This window comes from Hydra vulgaris, chromosome 12, assembly GCF_038396675.1.
Source record: "Hydra vulgaris chromosome 12, alternate assembly HydraT2T_AEP".
Lineage (NCBI taxonomy): Eukaryota > Metazoa > Cnidaria > Hydrozoa > Anthoathecata > Hydridae > Hydra > Hydra vulgaris.
The window spans coordinates 8,853,919-8,873,314 of record NC_088931.1 but is presented as its reverse complement, the minus strand read 5'-3'; the positions used below and the strand labels follow the sequence as shown (position 1 = coordinate 8,873,314).

Genomic DNA, 19,396 nt, shown 5'->3' with positions numbered 1-19,396 from the left:
CAGCTTAATTCAATGTGTTTGTGCTTTTACTAGTTAAAGTTATGTAACTGTTGGCTAAACAAATTTTAATTAATAAACTTATAGAAGTTAATAAGGGTTTGTTAGGAAATATTTATGTGGTGATATAAAATTAAAAAATCCTGCAGCCCCAGAGTCCCAAAATTTTTTATGATGAGCAGGACTCCAAACTATATGTAGAGCAGGAGCTCCTGGACTCTGACTTTGCTCATTGACCCTGACTTTGATTTAACTTTGCATGCCTGTTCATTAGTAATAATAACAGTTATTATAATTATATTAACAAAATGAGTAATTACCGTAAACCTTGAGCAACATAAAACAATTCCGAGTTTGACCCCTTATCTGGATCTGAAGCAACAACTTTAAGCAAAGATTCATCAGTCATTTGAGAAGTAACAACTGTTGCTCGATAAGATGGGTATTCAAATATAGGAGCATTATCATTTTGATCTTCAACTGTAACTACTACTTGAATAATAGAAAACAAACCTCCATCATCAGTTACGCGAATAGGTACAAGTATTTTTTGAAAAAGCTCACAATCCAATGAATAATCAGTACTATAAATCCTACCGAGCTCATTAATAGTAAAATATTTTGCAGCTAACTGTGAATCTATTTGATATGATAATTTACCATAAAAACCTTTATCTCTATCAACCGGATTAATTTCTGCTATAATGACATTCTTCATTGTATTTTCTATAACAGCAACATCAATATGTTCTAAAACTAGTGGGCGATAATCATTTCTTGCAAAGCAATCTATAACAACTTCTGCAAATGAAACATGCACACCATCACTAGCCATAACTTCCAATAAAATTGTTGCCATTTGTGAAGGACTTCCTGTTAGATATAGAATTCCTGTAACAGAGTCTATCTTTATAAATGAAGATGTTTTTGATAGGCCGTAGCTTAACTTTGTGTTTATGTCAGGATCTGAAGCAGTTACTTTTCCAATAAACTGATTTGAATGTAAAAATTTCTCCACGAAAAAATTGTATTTTGCTGCATAAAATAATGGCTTGTTGTCATTGATATCAGCAAGATTAATCTGAACAGTAACAAATGTTGATTTGCTAGGTTTGCCATGATCAGTGGCAGTAACTTTCAAAAAGTACTCTGATTTAGTCTCAGCATCTAACGGTTGTGTGGTTAGAATATCCCCAGTTCTTGAGTTTATAAAAAAGTGAGAAACTTCGTTATTGGATTCAAATGAGTAGCTTATCATGCTGTTCAAACCTTGATCAGAGTCCTTAGCTTTAACAGTTGTTGCAGTAGTTCCTTAAAATAAAATACAATATATAACAACATATTTGCATTTCTTAAAATAAAGTTTACTAAATAATAAATTATCACAACAAGGTTTAGTCAGAGTTGGATAGAAAGTTCTATTTTGAAGTTTTATCAAGTTGAATATAAAATTCTGAAGTTTCCTATGAAAAAATTTACAATCCAAATTTTTCATTTAGTAAATAATTTAAAACTTTTTAAAAATAAATCCTATAATATTTAATACACAAAACACGGAAGTCAAAAACTCATGAATGAGTAATGACAGCAGCATTAAGTTCAGTAAGAGTATTATATATACCAATAGTTTTAGATATACCAATAGTATTAGATATACCAATAGTATTAGATATACCAATAGTATTAGATATACCAATAGTATTAGTAATACTAAATGGTTAGTAATCATATACTGCTAAAAGAACTCCCCTTAAATTATTAGCACCACCAGCATTTTTTGCATTTTCAGAGAGATTGTTTTCTGAATATGGAAATATTTATGAGAAAAAGTGATTAAGCCTGTTACCTCAGCGCAGAGAAATGCTATTGTTTATAAATTATAATACAAATAAATTCATAAATGTGTGAAAATTCAACAAAATTTTGTTGAATCTACTAACATTAGATTATGTTAAAAGATAAACACTTTAGAACTTGTGTTCTAGGTTTTAAAACACAAAAAGAATAGAGTTATAGAGCAAGGAAAAGTTGACAGAAGAATATTAAAAAGTTGTAGGTTGTATGAGTCAGGAAAACATGAAGATGGGAGTGAGTTTCAAAGGGTTGAAGTGCAGGGAAAAAAAATAGATGAGTAAAAGTTTTAAGAGCATGCAGAGACAGTAACAGTAAACGAATAGGTCTTGGCTGAATAATGAGTCAATCGGGAATGAGTTTTAGTTGATGGAACTAGGAAACGGTTAAATGAAGACTTAAAAATTGTAGGTTGTATAAAAAAGGAAAACATAAAGATAGGTAGAAGTTATAAGGTTTTTTTGATATAAAAGGAAAAAAACTGGATTAATAAAAGTTTTTATAGCATGAAGGGACAGATACAGTAAAAGTATGCAACTTGTTAAATAAGAAGCCAAATAAGAATGAGTTTTGGTTTATCGTAATAGAGATAGTTCATTAGAGCATTCACAATGATAGTATTTGTAGGAAAAAGAAAGAAATGCAACCTTATAGCAATGGGAAAGTGGCTTAAACTAGGCGGATAAAGCAGGTCTAATTACATTTACAAAGTGCTTTGTCTATGAGTAAAAGGGTTGTTATTCATCAATATAGAAATGCCAACATTATTGCAATACTTTTTTGCAGTAAATAAATGAAATTTGTTGTCTAACAAAAATTGTGAATTTTAAGTCCAGAATTTAAATTCATAAGCCACTGTAAGCCTTAGGCTGTTACAAAAGAGAGATCAGATTAAAAATTGGCTGCTTGTTCTAAGCAATTAAAAATAGGGCCACTTTAGATGTAAAACTTTCATGAAGATCGATATTGTAGATAAGAAACAATACAGGAGCAAAGATAAAACCTTGTGGTACCCTTAAAATTACTTGAAATAAAGAAGAGTGTAGGTTTTCAAGAAGTAATTTAATTCTGCTGTAAGAAAACTGCAAAAAACTGCTAAAACTGGCAGTAAGAGTATGCCCATTAGATTCAAGAGTCAAATTAGAGTAAGATTTCTTTGCAAATAACTCTGCTTTAATCTGGGGAGAAGTAAAAAGATCAGAGACATTAACTAAAGTAAGTATCTAACATTAAATGTTAGATTTACTTTAGTTAATGAAACTGATGAAGACTAACCAAAACTCCCTAGAACCTAACATCTGAGATAAGATACAAGATTTAGTAAACTGAGAATAACAGAGTTTAACATCAGACAGGACCTTTTTACATTGGCTTCTTGGAATAATAAAAAGACATTTGTTTATAATAGAGATGTTTTTGTAAAAAAGATGTAAAAAATAATTAAAGTTTAATAAAGCAACTGGTCAAGATGGTGAAAAATGTGGAGTAGAATGAGGATTGACTTAAAATCAAAGAGAAGGAATAAAAGCTTTTAAACTTTTATTCCAGAAGGAATAAAAGCTTTCGAGATGCACTTTATGCAAAAAATAAAAAAATAATAAAAAAATTTTTTGTGGATATAAACATACATGTTTGCTATTTATTTAGATGCTGGCATACAATATCCTTACATATTTATATAAACTTCAGTATTTATATGGTGTGGTTATTGCCAAAAGAGAAGATGATCAGATGACGATCATGATCATAATGATGATGGTAATGATGATCATGATAATCATAATGATGTTTATATATGCATATATATAAAAAATATAACATAAATTTTGAATTAAAAAAATATAGAAATATATAGATAGAAAATAAAAGACTTTTTAGAAAATAAAAGACTTTTTATCAAGACAGGAATATATAGTTGTGTCATCTACAAATAGAGCCACTTTAGACTGTCAGAAAGATCATTAGTATAGATGAGAACTAATACAGAATCAAGGATGGCACCTTGTAGTACCCAAGGTTACTGGAAATGAAGAAGAGTGTTGGCTTCCGAGGACAAATTTAAAACTGCAGTGAAAAAGGAATGATTAAAATATTTCAAATATACCATAGGAAGCCAGCTTATGGAGCTTTAATTTTAGGGACTTGTTAAATGTTCAATAGCTTTGAGGGGCTCTAGAATAGTTATTATAATTTAGTAAAAAAAGCTTTTGCATTAAACACAAACGCCAGAATGTAAAAAAAAATTTTTTCCATTCTGGTGTTTGAGTACAATGTTAAAATTTTTGAGAAAAAGTTTTGAGAGCAGTTTTGAGAAGCAATATTTGTATTATATTACAAAATTCTGCGCAACTTTGAGAATGTGAGAAGAAATGTTAGTAAAAATAAAAACTATACATTATATTTATGACAATTTATTTGTATGACTATGCTTTATTTCGTGTATATATTTGTTTAATATTTATAAACATTTGAAACTTGAGTATTTTTAATGTGTAACTTAATAACTTAATATGCTACCACATCGGTTTAGAGGAATGAATCAGTATCTGCCTGAAGTTACTTTAATTAAAAAAAGAAATTTAACAATAACCTGGAGCTACATTTTCTTTAATAAGAACTTTGTAAAATGGCTTCTCAAACATAGGTGGATTGTCATTGACATCATTTAAAGTAATTTCACAGTCAGTCAGTGCCCATGACCCACTTAAACTATCAATAGCTTTTACTTGAAGTTTGTAAGAGTTGATCTGCTCATAATCCAAACTACTAGCAAGTTTTAATTCTCCTATAAATAATAAAAAGTTAAAAAATTAAGATAATAAAAAAACTTTAAATAAAAATAGAGAAAACTCTTAAATTTAACTCAATATAATTTCTTATTACATTTTCTTCATAAATTTTTTATTTCAATACTTTTAGTCTTAATACAACTAAAACTTTAAAAATATGCATAAAAAAATTAGGCTGAACAATCTTGCAAGCATTTTAGCAAGCATACTTAATAAATAAATATTAATTTTATACCATATTAAAAGATTTAAAATACTGTAATAAAATATAATACTGTAAATTGTATTTACCTGTAGTTAGTCCAATTTCGAATACTTCAAACTCATCACCAGCATAAATCTGATAAAATACTTGCCGATTTTGTGGGGCCAATGCAACAATAGTGAATATAGTTGAGCCTTGTGTAATGTCTTCATTTATTGATGCTTCATAAATTTTCATAAATTTGGGCTGATCTTCATTTAGCACAGGAATTTCAACTAAAACTTTCGAAGTCAAAATGTTAGTACCATTATCTGATGCTTGAATGTATAATGAATATGCAGGTTTAGTAAGACTCTTTATAAATCCTTTTAATAGTGAAATTTCACCAGTTATAGAATCACAAGTAAAATATTCTTCTTTAGTTAACATAGAGTATCTGCAAACAAATTTTAATCATAAAGTTAATTATTTCTAAAAAATTCCATGTTTAAAAAATAAGCCATGTTTAAAAAATAAACCAAACTTTTAAAGTTTTAAAAACAGACATTATATCTACCTAACTTTCCCATTTTCTCCTGAATCAGCATCATTTGCTTGAACTTTTAATAAAACAGTTCCTTTTTTTGTTTCAATATCAATGGGGTGAAAATATTTCTTTTGTTCAAAGACCGGAGTATTGTCATTGACATCTATTATAGTAATATTTACATATGTTCGAGCATAGATATTATTGTACACAGTTTCAATGTGAAGAATATAAAATGAAACATTTTCATAATCAAATATTGAACTATTGTCTGTTATAATTACACCAACATTCTTAATAATATCAAATCCAGGAACAGTGTTTAAAATTCTGTAGTGCAACTTTTCTGTCCTATTATATCCTACAGGATTAATGACTTTGACAACAGAGAATGGCTTTACATTTTCCAGAACATTTACGTTATAAACTTTATCTAGAAAATGGAATATTTTGTCTGGCTTGTAGTATACTGTCTCTATTTCAACATTAGTTTTCCCCTTAAAAGTACCATCACTGACCTCAACTTCTATTCTCATAACAATCTGATTTGTTAAAAAAGATTCATCTTTGACAACAATTACGCCTATAAAAACATATAATATAAAAATAATAAATATATACAAAATTGCCAAACATATTTAAAAATCAATACTAATATTCAAAAATTTATGAAAAAATCAAATTTAAATTAAATGAAAAAATAAGCTTAACTTAAAGTATAATAAAAATTAAAGCAAATAACTTTTCATATGAAAAACATCAAATATAAAGAATCAACTGCCCCTGGGTCAGGGGCAGTTGATTAAAAGAGGTGTAAGGTCCTGACCTCTTTTACTCCCAACAAAGAATGTATATGTAAACACACCAATGAATACATATATAATATCCTAGTCATTAAGTTAAACTGATTCTCTATTTGGGCAGGTGGGGCTACTTAGAAGTGGTGAAAGCAACTTACCTAGATAAATAACTCTGATATAAAACCCCTTTATTAATTACCAGTAAGGGTATGAGGATTTTGTAAATCTTTGATGGAAATCCTCCTAATATTAGTATCATAGCAAAAATACTCAGTCCTGATCTAAGGTTAAGGTTAACCGGATGGCCAGGAAGGCCATTGTGTTAACCTTTAATAATGTACCTTTAATATACGCTGCAATCTACAGACTTTATAATTTATTAAAGCGCGTTTAATTCCAAAGAGTTTAGGTAAATGACGTCATTGTAGAATTTTTTTTCTTTTGAATCAATATTATTTGTTTTTGTTTTAAAATAAGCGCTTATTATCAATTGTATATCTGATATGCTTTCAACTTTTGTTAATCCATCAAAAACAACCAATTTATAGGTACTTTTCACATTATAATAATGCCTTTGGAAAGTTAAATTAATATTGTATTCAGAGTTTAAAATTTCAATGACATTATTTTCATCATTTTTGTTGAACTGTTTTTTATGTTTTTTTACTTCAGTTGACATTTTATAGTTTAAACTTTAAACAATAAAGTGGAATAAATTTGGGTTATGCATTATAATAATATTTCCAGAGTTCGGCAACAACAGCGCTAAATTTATGAAATAGGCAATATTTTGCCAATTTCACGAATTCAAAAAATTCAAAAATTCAGTGTAACATATATACGTATATGAATACAACATAAGATACACACAGATGACGCCATACTGAAATAGGTAACTGCAGAGGCTTCTGTACATACATCAACTGCTAAATAGGGAGAACATGCAAGGAGTGCTGCTACATCAAAGCACAAGTTAAGTTTGCAACACTAAAGTCCATTCATTGTTGGCCAACAAACTCACATTTAATCTGATATTACATTCCTTCTATTTAGCAATGTTTAGGAATTACAATATAAGTTGCGATCACTGCCGATGGTTGTGCTGGTTAACACATTTTACAACAAGATAAAACTGTTATTTTTTGACAATTTTGAAGAACAGTGTGTTTTATTTTCGTGCGCAAAAATAATCTAATAATAAAAATGTACACTATACAGTAAAAAAACAGTTTTTTGCCATAAACATTTGGTGGTCAGATGTTTTTAACATTAATGAGTATATACATGTTATTTGTATATACATGCTATACGTAATTTTGTTATTAAATCAAAAAAACACTAATTACTTTCAAAAACATTTAGGTTACTAAACAACCTTAACTTTTGAATCAAATTATCTCTTAATATAAAAATCTCAAAACAATTATTTTGGTACTATTGTTAAGCTGTGGTTCTACTTTTTGCAATAAACAAAAAGTTATTGTATTTTAAGTTATCGGCTGAACGATGTAAAAATATAAACCTCAAACTTGTCATAAAACGTCAGATCTTTTTTCTTTAGTCATGTTTTATCGATTATCAATATTAGGCTCTCAGATGTTCAAGTGCCTATATATATATATATATATATATATATATATATATATATATATATATATATATATAATATATATATATATATATATAATATATTATATAATATATATTATATATCTAATATATATCTAATATATATTATATATAATATATATATATATAGTATATATATGTAATATATATATAGTATATATAATAGTATATATATATATATATATATATATTTATATATATATATATATATATATATATATATATACATATATGTATATATATATATATATATATATATATATATATATATATAATATATATATATATAAATATATACATATATATATATGTAATATATATAGTATATATATATATATATATATATATATATATATATATATATATATATATATATATATATAATATATATATATATATGTATATATATATAAGGCAGTGTGAACATACATACATACATACATCAGGCCTTGTTTTAAACCGTTACGCCTAGAGCGATTTACGTACTCCTTAAGCGATTTTTACGTACGCATAGAACGATTTTGGTTAAGCTACTTTTTATCATTTTTTAACTTTTCAATTATCGGTAAGATAAAAGAAGCAATTAATTTTTAAAAAAACCACATTAACTTTTGAATGACGATATGTAAAAATATTTGTTACAAAAGTTTGAAAGTTACATTAAAAATAATTGTTGTAACTTTTTATTGCGATGATATTTCTGATCTTTTTATAATGATTATATTCAACGTAATTTTACGCTAACCTTTTATCTAAAAATTTTACAAAATGAAAAAAGTTTGCCAATCCTTAGCTAAATATTTTTTGCAGATGATTTTAATAAAAAATACAGTAAAAAAACTCAATACAAATCAATATTACAAAAACTATTTATATTCTGTAATCTCTGAAAACAAAAATATGAAGTCATTTTTTCAAGATATTAAAAAAATGTGCCAGTATATGAATAATTTATTTTTAATTTACATAAAATTAATTCTTCATTAATTATTACTCTTTGCTTTTTTTATTAGTTAAAAGTATATGGATACCTTTAATTTTAACATATAAAGGGGGAGGGGGCCTGTACATAAGAAAAGAAAGTTACCTGTTACTCAAAATTTTTGAAAGAAGACAATTTGTTTAACTGCGTGCGATTCAATAAATTTTTTTTTTTTCATAAATCAAGTTATATTATAAAGTTAAAGACATCACGAGTAGACTATAACATCCGCTGATGACACGAATATTACGTTAAATATATTTATACAACGGAGGTTTCATTTTGCATGCGCACGTTGCCGACTCCGTTAATTTAAAACTAAGGCATGTTTTAGTTTAATGACAGTCTTTATTCTTTACTAATGACTATGTATTTTTCTATATAAAATAAGACAAACTAGAATATCAAAACCTAGTATATTTTTATTCTCTCCAAATTGTTTGAAGTTCAATAATGGATTGTATTTTGAAGAACCAAAAAATTACTTTGAAAACTTTTGAGTTCTGGGACTTTGCCGATGTTTTTCAAATTGAAAAACTCACAGAAACAGGGAAGATTTATGTCATTAAAATCATATGTAGTTTATGTAAGCTTCATCAACAAAAAAACCTTATCCAAAACCAATGGTGCCGTGAGGGCAGCTGCTCTGCGGTTTATAAGTGGCACGAATTATGTTAAAAAAGATAGTGTTTGTAGACATTTGTTAGGAGCAACTCATCAGCATGCAATTCAATTAGAAAATGAAGGCAAAAATGAAGATGGAGTAGCCAACAGTGTAAGGGTTTATAAACTAGTTAAATTTTTTTGTTTCATTGTCAATCGATTCTGTTTTAGTTAAAAGCAAAAATAAATATTATATTTTTGGCTTATTAAATTAAATATTTATCCAAGTAAAGTTGTTAGACTTGAAATAATTTTTAAATCTTGTAAATCGTGAATCGAAGCACTTGCTGATTGTGTCGTAATTCTTGGAAACCATAGTCTTTGGTCAGAAGAAGACTATGATGATATAATTGAGCGTTCTCTCGCCAAGTACACGCAAAAACGCCGAAATGTGTCACTGCTATTGCAGAAAAAAAAGTAGTTCAAAAAACTTAGCAGATTTCGATCAACTAATCGAAACAAGTTATACGGAGGACATTGATAGTGACGATGATCTTTAACAGATTTATGTAGTAAAAAATATATATATTCAAAAAATATATATATTCACTAATTATGTAGTAAAAAATATATATATTCAAGTTTATAAAGATAAATGAATTCATTAAGCTTGATTTTGACTTTTTTAACAGTATATTTTATTTAAGTAGGTATGCAAATAAAAACAAACATTGTTCATTAAATAAATTTAATGTTTCTTAACAAAGATTACCTCATATTTATTCTCCTTCTTTTTATTTTATTACTCTAAAATAAATTGCTTGCTAACGAAAAAAAAGAGTTTTGTAATAAAATTAAAATACTTTTGAGTTTGTTTATAAGTTAAGAAACTTAATTTTTTATGAACAATTTTTATCAAATGCTTATTATAAACAGATATGATACGATTTATTAATTATACTTATATTGTTTTATTTGAGTATTTTTTTAAGTTTGCACGATTGCATAAAAATATTTAAAAATTTTTTTGTTTTGAGAATTATTAACAAAAGAGTTTGCATAGTTAAAACTTTTTTATGTAATTTAATTTTTTTTTTGTTTAATAAAATTCAAAAAAAAAAAAATTTAGTTGTTAAAAACGATTATTCTCTATAGCTGTGTTTTTTTGTGATTTGTTTAAATGTAAAACATTTATAAGGTAACGTAAAACATTTATTCATTAAATTCCTGGCGAACGCGATCTTACTAAGTGCAAAAATATGCTCAAAACAGGCATTAAACTTTACAAATTTTTTTTATAACGCAAGTAAAAACGCTGAGCAACATAAATATACCTAATATATATAATATCTTAAAAACCTAACTTATTCTTTGCTAGTCAAAACAAAATCGCTGTTCAAGTAATTAACAAAGGTTTTCCTTTATCAATATGTTAATATTTTTTGTTTGCTCCCGAAGTTTTAAAAAATAAAAAATAATTGTTTTTTTTATTAAATAACGCAGTTACAATTTTTAGAAATAATGAATATATATGTATATATATATATATATATATATATATATATATATATATATATATATATATATATATATATATATATATATATATATAATATATATATATATATAATATATATTTTAACTTCATAATATTGAACTAAAATTGATATTAAAATAACAATTGAAAACACAACAAACTTTTCATAATATATTTACATTTACAACATTTATACATTGTTTTAGTTAATTGAGTTAATTGTAAAATTAAACCAGTTCGCGGTTATTTATTTATTGCGGTAGTTAAAACACTTAATGTCTATAAAAAAAAATCAAGATAAGCCTATGACGTCAAATATCGCGTTAAGCTAATACATGAAGCACTTTTTTATTTAAAACAAGGCCTGATACATACATACATACATACATACATACATACATACATACATACATACATACATACATACATACATACATACATACATACATAGAGATGTGACGCGTTTTTTTGGTTCTTGTTTTTTGGGTTTTTTTTATCATTTTTTTGGAAAAAAACGCAGGGGTCTGTTTTTTTGGTTTTTTTGAGAAATATTTAAAAATTCATCATTTAAGCTACTAAATTTAACTTTAATGGCAATATTATTAAACACATTTTAATTTCAGATTTATATAGGAAAACAAAGGTTGAATTTGACTAAAATTCTTTTTCTTTTGGTATGTTTAAAGGTTTTATTGTTAATGTTTAGGTTAACACGGTTATAGCAGTCCTGTATAAAAAATTATTAGCTAACTTTATCTTCCTCTATTTAATTTTTATTGACTTTATTGTTATATATTGACACAATAAACACTTTTTATCTAAATTTATTATACTTAAATACATTTACTTAATTTTATTTAATATTTGATATATATATATATTATTATTATTATTATTATTATTATTATTATTATTATTATTATTATTATTAATTTACTGTACTTATAAGGTTTTGACTTGCAAATAAAAAGTTGTAAGCAGTTTTAAAAGCTCTTTTTAATAATCAATTATGTTCTCTATTTAATTATATTTAAATTTTAGATATTTTGCATAACATAGTAAATTTTAGTTTTAAAAATGAGTAAAGCAGGCCATACAAGAGAGAGAAATAAAACCATAGTTGCCAAATTATTTATATCCATGAAACAAATTAGCAAAATGGAAAGAGTTAAATGTTCCTTTTGCTTTGACATTATGTCTAAAAACGGAACTCAAATGACTGGGCATATTGAAAAATGTTGAAAATACCCTAAAGAAATAAAAAGTCTATATGCAAATAAATTAGTTCATAGTCAAAAACAGCAAGACTCTTCTGGAGATGCTGAACCAAAAGCAAAAAATCCGCGATCTGATTCTTTTGGAACATCCTCTTCTGAATCAATTTGTAGAAGTAAAACACGAAGTTCCGTGTTTGACAGCATGACAAAAACTGAAAAGGTGTGTTTTATATTTTTAAATTTTAAGATTTAATTGAAGAATTAACTGATATGGCAACTAGCTTATTAAAAGTTCATGATGCATAGATTTAAGATTTGTTTCATGAATGGCTAATGTACCAATATGACATTATCTTTTGCAGGAACTGATTGATACACACCTAGCCAGAGCAATATATACTAGTGGATCATCACTCCACATAAAATAGAAAATGATTTACTTAACAGACTGGTAGACTTTTAAAATATGCATGTTATTTTATAAATAATTTTGATATTAAATTTATAACAAACAACACTGAAAATCATTTCAGTAAGCAGAAATAATATATCAGTAAATAGGTTAATAATACTAATATAGTACAGTATATAATATATCCTAAACTGTATTGTTGGAACATTAAGCCATTCTGGTGAATATATAGCAAATGAAATAAAGAAAGTTTTAGAAGAAATTAATCCTAATAAAGTTTTGGGCATTGTGACTGACAATGCTGCAAATATGAAAAATGCATGGACTCGTCTAAAAGATTGTTATCCCCATCTTCATTGCTATGGATGCATTTCACATGGTTTAAATTTACTGTTCACAGATTTTCTTAAATTGACAACTTTAAGTGTTTTGATGTCACAAGTAACTGATATTGTTAAAGAGATAAAAAAAAGTCTCATTTATCTGTTGCAACATTTAGAGATATACAAAAAAAATCAGCTGGTGTAGTAACATGCATTTCCTTGAAACTACCTGTGCGAACTAGGTAATACAACTAAAAGTATAAATATAATGTATATTACAAAAAAAATTGAACTATGTAACTAATTTTATTATACAATCATAAAAATAGATTTAATAAATTACTTTAGTCTAAAAACTTAACAGTTAGCCCATTCTCAAAAAAGGAAGAAGAAGCCAAAAAAATCTTCAAGAAAAGAAAAGATTTTTGTTTAACAGAAATTCACTTGGCTGCCAATATACTAGATCCCAAATTTCAAGGCAGCGTCTTGACTGGAGAACAAAAGGTATTTACATAATTCATATATGATTCTTAAAACCAAGTTTTACTTTGAATGCCCAAGGCTAAAATGGCTTGGGCATTAAAAGTAAAATTTTGGAAAAATTTTGAATAATATTAAATACTATTTTCAAATTTGAAAATGCTATTTAAATTAATAAAGTAATTATTGAAAGAGTTGTGTATTGCCTCACATGCATCTTTTTATAGATGCATGTGAGGCAATACACAACATTGCTGCAAGTATGCCTGAAGTAAACAAAGAGATTATGTTTGACTTGGCTAATTATCAATCAAATGGTGGTATTTTTTCAAAACCTTTTATTTGGACTGCAGGTAGAATAACTCAACCCATAAATTGGTGGAAAGAGTTGTGTTCCTTTACTGAACTATTAAAAGTTTGTCTAGAATTCTTCAGCTACCAGCTTCAAGTGCAGTATGTGAGAGAAGTTTTAGCACTTATTCTAACATTCATAGTGCAAAAAGAAATCACTTAACGACTGAAAGGGCTGGAAAACTAGTTTTCATTTCACAAAATTTAAAACTTGAAAATGTTGAAAACACCAGTTATGAAAATGGTACAAGCATAACTACTCCTCAAATTAATAATGCAAGTGTGAATAAAGCTCCTAGCACTTCAATGTCTAGTCAGAGTCTGAAGCAGTTAATATAGAAATTGACAGTGACTTTGTTTATGAATCATTAGATAAAGGTAGTCTAGGGCAGGAAGACTCGAACTCAGAAAGCACACCTAATTAGAATATCTTATAGTTTAAATACATGTTAAAATTTTTAAATTATTGAATTTTTTTGCTTAAATATTTATCCTTTTTTTTAATTGAGTATATACTACACTACACAGTGCTACACTACTTAGCACTTAATTAATAACAAATTAAAACTAATAAAACATTATTATTCAAAAATATTAAAATATGTAAATTAAATAAAGTTAAGGTTTTTTTATAAGGGGTTACTGGCAATATAATTCAAAATATGTAACAATGTAAAACTAAATTATTACATAATAAATATTAGGGTTGTCTATTTCTTTAAAGATTTGAAGTCTGATATAAAATAAGCATCATATTGTATATTAGTTTATTTAAATTATGAAAAATGGATTAAATTATTTTGTCATGGACAAGTATAGTTTCTGTATATAATGAGTGTAATATTTAGGATGTACAGCAATATTTAAGAAGTAAAACATGACAAATAAACATTCTCATACAATATACCTAGATTTATAACTAACTTAATACTAAACCGCCTATAAATATACTTAATAAATAGCTCTTTAAATTTTTTATTAAAACATTAACTTTAAATTGGTGTTTATACATTACATTTGTGATTATAATGATCATATACTACAAATAGACAGAATAAAACAAAAACTCTTCCAAATTATTTACCAAGAAAAATAAAAAACTTGTTTAAAAAGTCAAAAAAACCAAAAAAACATCAAAAAAACCAAAAAAACACCAAAAAAACCAAAAAAACAATTTTTTGACCCAAAGAAACGCAAGAGGAAAAAAACGCGTTTTTTTGCAACTCTATACATACATACATACATCAAAAATGTTCTTTAACTAAATCATCAGTAAAATGTGGTTCTCATAGATTCAAATGTTTGTTTACTTAATGTACATTTTTGTTAGTTAGGAATTTGAAATGATTGTCAATCATGGATCCAATTTTTTTTTTTTTAAACATCTTTGCTTCCAACAAGACTGTAAACAACCACTAATCAAAGTTGGAAGTTACTGGAAGACAAAAGATGAAGATTGTAGAGCAAGATAACGATTGACAGACGACTTAAAGGATTGTAAATTATATGAATCAGGAAAGCAAGATAAAGGAAGCGAATTCCAAAGAACTAATGTTCGAGGGAAATAACTAGACAAATAAGAGATTTTGGAACAGTCTTAGGAAAACTTAGGAACAGTCACAGAAAAAGGATGAGACTTAATTGAATGACGAGTAACACAAGAATGAATTTTAGTAGATGAAACAAGAGATGCTAGCTCTTTAGAGCAGTGCCCATTACAATTTTTGTAGATTATTAATATTTGTAGAATTAAGAATTACATTAATATAACATTATAATATTAATACAATATAATATTAATACAATATAATATTAATACAAAAATTTGTAGAATTTAGAATTACATTAATATTTGTAGAAAAAAGAAAGAGAAGCAACATTACAACGATGTGACAATGCAACTATGTTTACAATGCATTTTTCCACCTTGTCTAAAAGAGGAAGGGCATCATTAGAAGATCAGCCCCAGATATGGCAACAGCATTCCATACAAGGCTGGTTTGAGATATATAGAGATAGAGAATAGAATCCGAAGTAAGAAAGTGTTGAGCTCAATAAAGAGATACAACCTTAGCAGATGCTAATTTTGCAACAAATTTGATATATGGTTTCTAAAAGAGATTTGAAGTAAGAGTTGTCCAAGAGAGATTGGAAGTAAGAGATTCGAAGTAATCCTAGAAGATAGAATGGTAGACAACTCATTGAGTACATTACCATTCATAAATATAGGAAGATCTAAATTATTGTGATAACGATTGGCTGAAAAAAATTGAGTTTTATCTGAATTGAAGTTCACCAGCTACTGTGAGCCTCATGCTGTAGCAGAAGTGAGATCCTTTTCAAGCTCAAATGCCCCCTCCAAGCAATCAGAGAGTGTTGGCTTCTTATCACAACAAGAATAAATGGTAGTATCATCAGCAAATAATGCCACCTTAGATGTAAGAATAGCTGGAAGATCATTAATGTAAATTAAAAAGAGTATAGGGCCAAGGATAAAACCTTGAGGAACCCCTGAAGTTACAGAATAAGAAGAAGAGTGCTGTCCATTGAGGACAACTTTTATACTACGATTGGAAAGAAAGGATTCAATAATCTTTAAGATGTTACCAGATACACCATAAGAAGAAAGCTTATGGAGAAGACCAGCATGCCAAATATTATCAAAAGCTTTTGAAATATCAAGAGTGATGGCCTTAACCTCTCCACCTTTATCTAATGCACGATAAAACCTATCAATTATTACTGTTAAACCTATCAATTATTACTGCAAAGCAGCTGTAGAAGAAGAAGATCGAAATCCATATTGATGGTCAGAAAGTTATTAGATTCAAGGTGAGAAATTAAGTTTGTTAATTAAAGATTCAAAAACCTTGCTTATAATAGGAAGAAGACTAATGGAACGGTAGTTAGACAAATCAGATCGCTCTCCAGAATTTTTGAAGATAACAGATGCCGCTTTCCAGCAGGTTGGAAAGCAAGACTCTGATAAACACTTGTTGAATAGTTTTGAAAGTATAGATGACAGCTCCGAAGTACACTTCTGCAAGACAATAACAGGTATGTTGTCTGGTCCACAAGCTGTAGGAGTCTAAGCAGGAAATCACTTTAAATACAGAAGCTGGAGTGATACCAATGTCAAGCAATGGTTCAACCTGTTTGACAGCTATATCAGGTAGAATGCAACTAGTGGAATCAAGAGATGATATTGACGAAAAGTTCTTAGCAAACAATTCAGCTGTCTTTAGATGAGGTGACAAAGTCTGAACCATACAAGAAAAGCCCTTATTATTAAGACTATAAAAGAATCTCCAGAATGCATAAGAGCCTAATTTTTGTGATGAAATAGGAGATTTCATGACCTGAGAATAGCGGGCTTTGGCGTTAGACAAAACCTTTTTACAATGGTTTCTAGCAGTAATAAACAGACGTCTGTTTTCTGGAGAATTGTTTTGCTGATAGATATGGAAGTAACGATTTCGATTGGCAATCGCAGCAGCTTAATTTGAGGAAAACCATGGAGAAGGGTGAGGCTTGACCTAGAATTGTTGAGAGGGAATACAAGATTCCATGCCTGCCTGAATCCACAAAGTTAAGTACGAAGCATATTTGTCGACAGGAAGACGAAGGATTTCTACCCAAGGGCCATCATGAAGACAATCACGGAAAGAGTCCCAGTCAGCTTTAAGGTAGTTGTAAGAGGTACGATGATAGGGGGATCCAGGTGATGAAGAAGAATGAGATATTAGTTTTAGAGAGATCAATTTGTGATCAGAATCATCTAAGGGTAAATATGGAGAAACTGAGCACTGACTAGAATCAGAATCAAGACATAAGTCGAGTAGAGAAGGTAAATGATTCGGGTTGTCTGGAAAGTGAGTTGGAAAGTTGACAATTTGAGTTTGGGATTGAGAAAGTCAAAAGTTGTGAATCACTGACACTAGAGCCAAGCCATTCAGAGTGGTGAGCATTGTACAGCTTTTATAACAATACTGAATTAAAGAGATTATAATGCACTTGTATTTATTATTCCATATTTTTAGCTAATATCCTTCCTTATTTAGACAACCACTAATGAACAGTCAGTACCTTTCTATTCCTTAATGCGGTTAGATATACTGGAAGTGGTATTTTTTGAGTTTAGCAATAAACAGTTGAAACAGGTTTTATATCCTAAATCAGTTTTTTCTTAATTCCAAAAACTTTTTTTTTTTAATATTTTGCACAAAGACCCATATTTTAACTGGACTTCCATGACTTTCAAATGATAAATACATTCTTCTCTCTCTCTCTTCACATGAATAAAATTGTAAACAAACATTTTGATTAGTCTATAAAATACAATAAAACAATTAAAAATGGCTCACAATAGTTAAAATTTCAAAAAATATATAACAAAAACAACTATATATAGAAAGATATACAGTTAACCAAACAAAAGTAAATACAGTGCAGCATAAATAAATGACAAAATAAGCAAAAAATAAATAATAAACAAATAGTTAACTTCTTTTTTGACTATATTTAGTTACAATAACATTGTTTTTATTAATGGCTTCCTGGTAATCCAAACAATTTTTACCATTAGGCCAAACACATTTTTTTGTTAGTTGACATTGGATTTGTAGTTGAGGCAACAACATTTTGCTTTAGCTACCCCAGCTTTTATTTAATATCCAGTCGGACTGTTTATTTGTGTTAGTTATCACAATTGCACTTGATTTGCCGCTAGATTACCCACAATTTGCATTAAATGACCCAACAAATGATGAGTTTTTAGAGCTTGAAATTTTTGAAATTGATAATAATTATTAAATTACAATTATCAAACAGAATAACGGCAATATTAAAATATTGATGAAAAAAATATTTAGTTATGTGGAATTGATAATTTGACCCAATAACTGTTTACATTTTTCATGGGGATTTTTATTATTGGGTAAGCAATAAATTTACTAAAACTCAAGGAATATCAAAGGCTAAGTTAAACCAACACATTCCTTTTTTGTTGTTGTTGGTTGTTAAACTCACCTCCCTAAGGCTCCAGAGAAAGCATTTTTTTTTTTTAATTATACTTGCAACTCTCTCAACCCTTAACTTTGAATCTTTAACAAACCCGCTGGAGAAACAGAGAGCAATTCTTCTAGAGGTGTAGGGTAGATTTGAATCTCTGGATTTGGAGCAGAGCATTCTGCCACAAGTCTACTACCACATTTTGACATCAAAAAATCCTCTTAATTTTTTTATTCTTAAAGACATTAATTTTTTTAAATTACTGCAATAATATTAATTACCACAAAATGAATTTAATGTTATTTAACACCTTTTTTATTATTAATATAAAGGAATGTTTTTTTTCTAATTTTTTTTTTTTTTAATATTATAATTAAATTTATCATTGCATTTTTAAAAATGTTTGATATAAATAAATTTCTTTCTTTTCTTGATATTTGCATAAATGAATTAAAATATGTTAAATTTTTGAGTTTTTAAAATGATTATTTCTTAAATTTCTAATTGCGACTTTGCAACTACAAATGATTTTTTATTTAAAAAAAATTAGAGAGTAACAAATAAAAAAATTAGGTTAATTTATTTACTTTATTTATTTAAAGTTTATTAGCTTATTATTTTATTGTTAAAATTAAATCGCTGAATATATCATTTATTAAAAAATAATTGCTGCGATTTAACTTG

The 19,396-nt window shown here is 27.3% G+C and overlaps 1 protein-coding gene across 1 annotated transcript in view; it reads right to left on the bottom strand.

Moving 5' to 3' along the window:
* The window catches only part of LOC100202523 (protocadherin Fat 1), a 101,370-nt gene that overhangs the window by 56,348 nt on the left and 25,626 nt on the right, over window positions 1–19,396 (bottom strand). Inside the window, exons 9-12 of the mRNA XM_065811453.1 lie at window positions 5,399–5,951; window positions 4,929–5,278; window positions 4,439–4,633; window positions 318–1,308 (exon numbers count right to left, since the gene is read on the bottom strand). Of these exons, the coding sequence (XP_065667525.1) occupies window positions 318–1,308; window positions 4,439–4,633; window positions 4,929–5,278; window positions 5,399–5,951 (2,089 nt within the window). The remainder of the gene's footprint in view (window positions 1–317; window positions 1,309–4,438; window positions 4,634–4,928; window positions 5,279–5,398; window positions 5,952–19,396) is intronic.